A 9,635-nucleotide genomic window follows, 5' to 3' on the forward strand; every position below is an offset into this window, starting at 1 on the left:
CTGGGCTTCTGGCCAGCAGCAGCATCTCTGGGGCAGACCCACAGCACAGGATACAGTTTTTAGGCTGGGACATGGTGTGAGTTGCTGGAATAGGCAGCCACATCAAAGACTCTGTGATCACACTGGGACATGATGGCACCCAGGGAGGGAGCCTCAGAGGAGACTGTGAGCATTCCTCTGGGTATCCCCTTCTAACACAGCCTCTTGGGATGAAGGGCTGGGGAAATCCAGCATTATTCTGTTTGCTTCCCTTTCTTGTCTGGTGCTCCCTGTCACAGCAGCAGTGTATCTGTTAAATCTGACTTGTTGAATCTGTCAGGTAAACTCTGTGAAGTAGGAAGCTTCTCTGTGTGTGCATGCAGTTAAGACAGTAACATTTCTCACATTTCTGCTCAGTTTGACAATGCCTGTCTATAGTCAGGAACAGAACCCAATGGAGTGCAGTCTTTGCAGGAGTGACAGTGCTCAGCATGCAACCTGAGATCTCCCAAACCCATCAGATAATTAACTAAGCTTTCAGCAGGATGCTTATTGAAGCAGAAATGAGTAAAGTAATTAACGGTGTGTGGTTCAGCCTGAAAATCGATACAGACTGGATTGAGCCAGCCTAAGAGCCAGAGGAGAGGCTGCTAATACTTGTGTCTGCATCAGCAAGATACGTAAAAAGTGCGTCCACCTAACATAAATTTACTAGAGAGCATTTAAAAAATCAATAACCAGAGCATTAAGGCCAGGTTTACAGGAAATTTCAAAAGGATCATTCAGGTTGGCACCACAAACTATTGAACACTGAGATGCAATGGCAAAAGGAGCTCAGTTCACAATCCTCAGGGGTGGTTCTCAGAGCTGCCAGCTCTTTGCAAATGCCCAGATGTGGAAATGCCTCCCAAGGTCAAGAAAACTAAAAGGAGACAATGAACAGATATTCTCCAGAACCACCTGTTCTGGGTTATATCCGTGTGCCAAGACACCAACCTTTCACATTTCTAAATCTGGCACAACTCTACTGAGCAGTTAAAAGCCCCTGTGGAAATCTGAGGGGAGTGGCTTTGGCTGGACCTGCCCAGCTTTGATGGGGTTGAATCTCCCTTCCAGTTATTTGCTGTCGTCCATTTTTGTAAAACTAAAGCTCTCCTGCATTCCTAAGGCTTTTACAGGAGCACAGGTACAACTGAACAGGCTGATGCCATGGGGCTGACTCTGCCAGCTGAGCACAGGGCACACAGGGCTGTGCACTTGTGCTGCCTTGAGAGCTCTGTGGTTCTCTTTGTGTGTGGGCTGAACGAGAGCCATGAGATGCCTTCCCTTTGTCATGAGGATGTCAACTGAGCCTTCAGTCACTCATCTAGAACTGGATGAACTTTAGGTTCCCTTCCTACCCAAACCATTCTGTGATTTATTTTTCTATCAGCCAAAGGTGTGCAGCTGGTGTGACAATGAATTATTGTTTTTTCACATTGAATCCTAAGCAGTTGGTGAAAAATACAGTTGTGATTTTATATGGAAATTAGAGAGTCTTCCCATTAATAGGACATCCTTGGAGTGCCAGCAGCTGGGAGGCAGCAAACACCTCCACCGTTAACAGAGATCTGAAATTACAGTTGGAAGTGATTTATGCACCTGAGTTTTCAGTCCCTCCCTTCCATTTTGCAACAAAAGTGTAATTCAACAGTTATGAGTACTATTGTCTACTGTGTTGTGACTCAATTACAGATGCAGGGCATGATCCTGACACCAAATGTATAATTGTATCAATATTGCCCACACACTTTTCAGTGCATGCAGGATCGAGTGAGCAAAAATAATCACCTTTTGTTTTGCCTACCCCAGACACCATAGCAACTGAAATGCCGTCCTTAAAATTACCATTGGCTTTTCCTTCTATCTTTTTGTTCCATATGGCACACCCTGTCAACTGCCTTAACATCCAGTTCCATGGTGCCAGCTATCAGTATGACAGGAAATGAAATGTGCACAAGATTGGATGGCTGATGCTGAGTTTCATGAGCAGTCTGCTTTGTTATTGGCGTGCCCTGAGGCAGAGTGTCCATGGCACAGCAGGACTTTCTGACTCTCTGCGTGGTAAGCTGTGCCCTTCTCCTGTGGAGAGAAGCTGCACTGCTGTGTGCTGGTAGCACTGGGAAGAAAATGAATATAATAACGCCAGGTTAAGTGAGCCTATTAAAAAAAAAATCAGCTTTTTTATGATCACACCATACCTGGAAGAACTTAAAATGTTCCTTCTCTGAGTCCAGATCCTTCACAATTCTCTCATTGCACCCCCAGCCCTGATACTGAGATCTGGCATTAAAAGCAGCACAGTGCAGCAACGGTGTGAGGGCCAGGAAACCAGGAACTGGGCTCTAAATGGACACTGGAAGTGCCAAATCTGCCCTGGGGTATGCTGGTATGGGACAGGGTATGTCACTCATCCCAGACTGCACAGATTGACTGGAGGGCTGTGAGAGATGAGAATTCAGTATTTGTGTATCATGCATGAAAAAAGGCAGGGGAAGGTTTATCATTCATGAATAACATGGATTGATTCACTGAACCAAATATGGTTTTCATCTGCAAATAAGATAATTTCATTCACTAGAGTGATTGTGCTGCAATTTTACAACAGGATTGAGAGCCTGTTTTATCGATCACTTCAAATTAATTGTGTTGTTGCACACAAATTGGTACAAAACCACCCAATCACATTTATGACTCTTCTACATCAGTACACGTGGAATGTTGATCTGTATCATCGTGTATTTGTTTAATCAGGCTAATAATTCATCTGCCTCATTGGAGTGATGATGTGATGAGAAAAACTCAAATTACTGAAACTGATCAACCCATTCACTTCTGTTCCAAGAGCTAGCTGAGGGATTTAGTCTTTTTTAAGCCACACAGAGATTCATTCTCTTTTCTAAACATTAGATTTTGCAGAAAGAAAATAAAGTCTCCTTTTTAGGCAAAACCATCTTTTGGCACCACAGAATTCACTTGCAAATTTGAACTTTCTGTCCTTGAGGAGACCTGGTAGAACTGGCTACAGAAATCACTTTGCTTCCATGGGCTTTTTGCGTCCTCTGCTTCATTTGTCTTTCTAAGGACTCAGCATAGAAGATCCTGCTTCCTCCAACTCAGACAATCATCCCAAAATCCTAAGGAAATGGACATCCCTGGCTGTGTAGCAGAAAGGAGAGCAAACGGAACCGTGATCTACACCAGGGAGACAGAGTTGAACAGCTCCTCAAATCTGGATTACAGAGCTTTGTTCCTTTTCCTGGAGGAATGGTCCCTCACCCCATCAGGCACAAATGTGAAGATGTTTTTAATCTCTCCAGTTGTCTGCCTCATGGCAGGTGCCCTCATCATCCCTACCATCCTATTTGTGATCTTCTCTCGGTTTAGAATCCGCCAGGAAACAAGGTACATGCTGCTGGGAAACGCTCTGTTTTCTGACCTGGTCTACCTGCTCTTCTACACCGTGTCAGCTGCTCTCAATGCAGCACATCTGCAGCTCCCAGAGGAGGCTTGTGTCCTCCTCTTATTTCTGCTGGCAGTGGCTTACTGTGGAGGGCTGTTCACGGCTGTTGCAATAGTCTTGGACACGTACATCGCTGTTTTGTTTCCTTTGCACTACATTGTTATTTTGCCTCCTTCACGGACTAAAAAAGTCATTGTATTCCTGTGGATATGTTCAGGAGCTTTCCCTGGGATTTTCTTCTTGGTGCTATGGTTTACCCACAGCATTGTGCCCTGTGTCCTGGAAACATGCTCAGTTCCAGTAATACTAATATTAACTCTGAATGGGACCGGTGCTGTGAAACTCTGTTTCTGGCTTTCTGCCACAGTTATCATTCTCTGCCTGTCTGTAATATTTTGTTGCCATGCTATTCTGTATTTTAAAACCAAACACTCGGGTATATGGGAGAGTATCTGCTCCAGAGCCAGTGTAACATTCTTAATGCACAACACTGTGTTGTTTTTTTACTTCTTTCCACTCTTGGCCCTTTTTGTAGAATCATTCTTGTGCGTTAATTTTGTCATCAGGCTGCAGACAGGAATCTTGGTCTCCCTGACAGTCTGCAATGTCCTCACGATTCTCCCCAAAGTTCTGTTCCCTTTTCTGTACGGGCTCCGATACAGAGAGATCTCAGCCTCCCTCAAATCCATTGTCAGGAGGAAGCAGCTTCGCCCGGTGTCCCCTGCCCCACCACCATCCTGAGGCAGCAGAGCACTCACAGCAGAGGAGCTGTCCTCACCTTGTTGTTGTGCAACACTGATGGAAATCACCCAGCTTCTGAGTGGAGAAGTGATCAACCCATGGTAAGAAGCCGTGGGTTCATCACTGCCTCCTTCATGCCAAAAGGCCACAGCTCTTTCATCACGACACAGCTGAGAATATAGTGAATGCTACCCTGGATGAAGTTCCAAGCCTTGTTCTGATGTGAAAGGCAGAACCTTCTGGAGGAGATATTAAGGTCATTTTCACCCACCTGTTGCAGATGCCTTTCTGGAAAAAAGAAAATTAAAAATAGATAATGCAAAGCAAAGGAGTAACCACAGGTCTTGTGGCAGCATCACCTACAGCAGAGGATCCTTAACCAAATGTGCTGTGAAAACAACACCCATTTCTTTCACATAGTATATTCTTGCAAGCTTGGCAGCCAAAGTCCTGTTGTTGGAAACATGCACTGAGAGGTGCCTCTGGAAACTGCTGCACTCAGTGAAACACCACTGCTCAGCCTGTGCAGGGTGCTGGTGTATTCACTGCCTTATGGATTCCATCTGACAATCTGCAAAACACTGATGGTTTGATAACATCTCTGCCTGATGGGAAATCACCTCAGATCAGTGTGTGCTGGGCAGCCCAGCCCATGGCACTGCCAGGTATTGCAGAGGGGGATGTGCTGCTGGCTGAGGGAGGGCAGGGGGCAGAAGGTGGCTTTCCCTCCCTGCCAGGTACAGAACTGCTGCAGGAGCCTGGGGCTGCCCAAACCCCGAGTCCCTGCTGGGGCCCTGCTGAGGTGGCTGTGCCAAGGCTGAGCCCAGCACCTGGGGCAGCAGGGCAGGAGAGAGAGGTGCCAGGCTGGGCACAGGGGTACCCACACCATGGCTCAGACAGGACTTGGGGCGAGGGACTAAGAGTGAACACCACTTCTGAGTCTCTGCCGAGGCAGCTCCCAGTTCTGCCTCACAAAAATCTTCTCCAGTAGCCTGATCTCTGTTTACAGCTACACCACATCAGAGCTGCTGCTGGGTACCTGCCACCAAAGCCTTGGGAAGGTCAGGAGGAGAGGCTGCAGACCTGTGTTGGGGCAAGAAAAATGAGATCTTGTAAGAGCCTTTTAGGCTCTCCAGATCAGCCACCTACCTATGGAAGACAAGCAAAACATATATCTGACCTTTGAAGAAACCAAAATGTCATTGGATATAAACATCAGTGTGGGAAATTTAAATTGCTGTTCTGTCCCTTGGACTTAAGAGTTCTGTTTTTCTAATTTGTTATGTTTTATGTAAAAATACACTGGACTTTTTAAAAAGGTCCTTGATTTCATTCTGTGCACTATTTTCCTTGTGCAGACTCTCCACCTTCTGTTTGCTTAAAGCGATGCACAGAAAGTGCTGAATGTGGCTTTTGGCTATTTCACACTCATCTGAAGAATTCCACTCTGTGTGAGCCAGGAGGAGATCAGTGTCTGGTTGCACGAAATGTTTTTGGCAGCAAAGGGAGTTTGAGCAGTTCCTGCTGATCTCTCCTCATTCCCAAACTGCTTGTTACTCTTCTCACATTGCCGTGCCCGTTCTCTCCTCTTTGCTGATGCAACTGCTTCTGGGGTTGCAGGTTAAAAATATCTCTCCAAATAGAAGTGGTGTTTTCATTTTAACCAAGATTATCCCAGCTATCTGTTTTATAGGATGTTCTGAAAGCAGCTGCATCAGCACAACATTTGAGGATGTAACAGATTCCAGTTCAGAGGTGGGGGGAATGAGCAGAGACATCTTAAAGGCTTTGCTGCTAAGGGACACTTCTTGTGTGAGAAGTACCTTTAAGGTAAAATTGTTGCAAGTGAATGAACTGTAATACTGGTTTTCTTTAACCATGGCTCTGTGCTTCTCAATCCTCTTCAATAAAAGGATCTAGAAGTTGCTTTTTACTGGCTGCTTTTATTTTCCTCAAAGATGAATGTACCATGGACATCTGTCACAGAAACTGTTTGTATACTTTATATTCAGCCTGTAACAGGGGTCTTCCATAGCACATAAGGAGGATGTGGAAAATGTCTGCATACTGGATCAGGTTCTTTCTGCTGAACCCCTTTGGCATATAGGAAGATCAAGAAAGGAAAACCTACTTGTGAATCCCCAGGCTTTCATCTCCTGGGCCAAATTTTTATGCCAGTGCCCAATGACAAGGATGCTGATAACAACAAGGTTATTTTGTCCTTGCAAGGTCCATTCATGTTTACCTCTACTGGAAATTTTCATGACAAGTAGTAAAGATATCTGTGTAAATAGCATAAAGTAAGGTAATTCTCTATGGAGACATAGGTGACTTTGTGTAACAGCAGGTTAACGGTACGTGGTCTTCCTGCAGACCTCTGACAGTTATGAAGGTATAATCTGGACAGGATTCTGTTGCCAATTCTGTAACTCCCTCTTACATACAACATCTCCTGGAAATATTTAGATGCAATGAGAAATTTGGTAACATAAAGAAGGATGCTGAAAGACAGAACACACAAATCAGTGATTGTGGCAAGTTTATGTATGTATAAAGCCTGCCCACAGTGACATCACAAGGCCCAGGCAAGCAAAACACTGCTCTGTGGAGGTGGTCTTCTAAGAAAGGTCACTGCAAGCTGATATTAATTCTCTTTAAAGTGGTTTAACATTAGATAGGTACATTTTTCTTAAGTGACTGCTTATAAACAAGTTCCCATGGAATATTACTGTGCTGTTTGGTACAAAAGCAGCAGGTTGTAGCCTGCAAAAAATAAACACACCATGTGTCTGAACTATTTGCCTTTGGGATTTCCCCAATCTATCTGAATAGGATCAAAGGGCTCACCAGGGCAACATCACAAGTACTAGGTTCCTACAATGCTTTTCATAAATATTGTGAGTTTTGTCTCAAAGAATGTTAGGTTTCTGCATTTTCCAGAACCTCATGGGTGTAGTGATCACCAGCCTTGTAAGGATGTCTCCACATAAGCTCTGAAAATTCAGACTGAGACTGTTTACCAGAGCCCAGTAATCGACCTCTCCCAGGTCACATAAGTGAACTTGTTGGACGTCACTGTGGCTGTCCTGCATTTTCATTTGAAGTGAAATGGAGAGGGTTGGCTTTAACATGTGATTTGGCAGCTAGGGGCAGTAATCCTTTAATGAATTGCAATAGCATGAATCACTAAAGGTATTCTAATTTATAGCCTAAATATGTTCCTGGTCAGTTTTTCCCCTCTTTTCTCCTGCCAACACTGTCACAACGTTTACCTCTGCTCTCTTCCCTCTCCCAGCTGGATCCAAGTGCAGTTTGTTGCCTGTAACCTGCAGACTGAAGGGAGTCAGACCTGCATTCCAGGGCCTGGGGCTGTGCCATACATCACTGCAGACACAATTACATCACAGATAGGTCTGTGCCTCAAATGAGATCAGTTTCACTATCAGGAGATACAGAGGATCTCCATGCAGGTAAACAAGTGCACAGCTTTGGGTTTGAGGTACAGTTCATGGCAAGCATTTGAGTAATTATTCAGTAAAACTAATTAACCTCCTGCAGTTTTAGTAATTACTATTGGAGTGTCTATTTCTGCTCCATCAGTTGGCTGTGCCATTTTCTACTGGCAGTGTAACATAGGAGCAGGGCAGAAGGACAGTGGCATTGGCCTGGTTGCACTGGGGCTGTGTCAGTGCTGGGGAGCAGCACCAGCTTCCCCCGACAGCTCCGGCAGGGACAGCGGCTCCGTGCTTTGCTGGTCATTGTTCTGTACATCCAGACACTCTGAGTTCCTTAGGCAGAAACTGCGGTTGTGGCCATTCCCTGCCGGAGGGGGACATGCACGGCCGATGAGAAAGAGCCTGTGATCGGAAAAGGAAACTGCGAGGTTTTGAAACTCGATTTCTGTTGTCTGCTGTCTCCACCCCCACCTCGCTGCTGACAAATGAGTGCCCAGCACGGCTGGTTCTTGGCAATTTTTTTACAAGCCTTGTGATTTTTGGCGTCTGCGTAAAACTACTGATTCGAATGTTTTTGTTTTTCAATATACTGAAAGTTCTTCAGATTGCAACATGAATCCAGAAGGAACAAAGAGCAGAGAGGCAAATAACCACAACTCTTCAGGCACTGCTATTAAAATGTCAGAATTTGTGGGCGATTCATGAGTGAGGAGAGGGAAAGGAGCCAAACTGTGGCTGTGGTTGTGCTGTCTCGTGTTTGTCAGTGAGCTCTGTTTTGGCTGACGATTGCCCAAGGCTTGCAGAGGTGACTAGGAAACCACCTTAGCACAGACAAGAGGCTGTTTTCTGCCTTTGAGATGCGGAGTTAAGAATTTGTCTTAAGAAGTTGATTTAAACTTTTTTTTTTTTTTTTTTTTTTTTCCTAATTCAGTGGTTTATCTTTCTCAAGAAAAAGAAATACAAGTCTTTGCTACGGACATTACAGGGAGAAAATCAGCAACCAGGACTGCTGGTTTTTAAGATGATTCCCAGTAGGAAGAACTAATCAGCTTCAGCAGCTGCTATAATTAGTTTTTCCAATAGGTAAAGATACAGAAACGCAGCTCCTCAAGAGGAAAGGGATATTCCTCCTCCCCACCCCCATTCATGCACCTTCTCTGTCCCTCTAGACCAGCCAGTGCTACCAACCAAGTCAAAGGTGGTAACTGTTGTTCACAAAAACCTTTTGAAATAAAATACTCTGTCTGGAGGGTATTTCTTTGTGCCCTCTGAAAAGCAGAGTGGGATGGAAGAGTGTGGGCCAGCGTGGAAGTGTGAGAAGTGCTGACCCTGCAGAATGACAGGAATGTAAAGATGAAGGGAAGCAATTAAAAAGTAGTTGAAAATGGAAGGCCTGTGGGAAAATTAGAGTGAGAATATGTGGGGATTGGCTGAAATTACAGAGATGAGTTCAAGGCATGGGGCAAATTGCAGAAGAAACAGGATTTCTTGCAGTCTTTGTGAGGGAAGGATGCAGTGGGGACCTTTGGAAGGCTGCACCCCCCACAGGCTGTGCCTGCCCTGCCCAGCCTGCACCAGCCCTGTCTGCAGCCCTGCCACACCTCTGAGCACTCCAGCATTACTGTGCTGAAATTCAGGGACAGATCATGACAGAAATATTACTTTTAATACTGTATAAGGCAAAAGGAGACATTCCAGAGAGGGAGGGAGGGAAGGCTGGAAGGAGTCACTGCTCTCTGCTTGGAGACATTTGTTTTGCACCGTATTTTCTGTCTTGATTTAACAGTGAGTTGGCTCTTTCCAGCCACTCGGCAGGGGAGGAGGGACGGGAATATGTTCTCAGACTTTGGCCAAGAGTGTCCCAGGGCGTCCCGGGCGTGACCTCTGCAATGTTTGTTTTCCCTTCCCTACAACTGACCCAGATGCTGCGACTTGAGACTTGTGCCCTCCTGGCCTGT

The 9,635-nt window shown here is 45.3% G+C and overlaps 1 protein-coding gene across 1 annotated transcript; it reads left to right on the forward strand.

Annotated features, from left to right (window-relative positions):
- Nucleotides 1-3,163: 3,163 nt before the first annotated feature.
- On the forward strand, nucleotides 3,164-4,222 carry GPR148 (G protein-coupled receptor 148; the record flags this gene model as incomplete). Its single annotated transcript, XM_083868181.1, has 1 exon — nucleotides 3,164-4,222. The coding sequence occupies one exon, from the start codon at nucleotides 3,164-3,166 to the stop codon at nucleotides 4,220-4,222; it is 1,059 nt and encodes a 352-aa protein (XP_083724307.1).
- Between the last annotated feature and the right edge of the window lie 5,413 nt (nucleotides 4,223-9,635).

The sequence above is a fragment of the Zosterops lateralis genome, assembly GCF_965231275.1.
Source record: "Zosterops lateralis genome assembly, chromosome: 10".
Classification (NCBI taxonomy): domain Eukaryota; kingdom Metazoa; phylum Chordata; class Aves; order Passeriformes; family Zosteropidae; genus Zosterops; species Zosterops lateralis.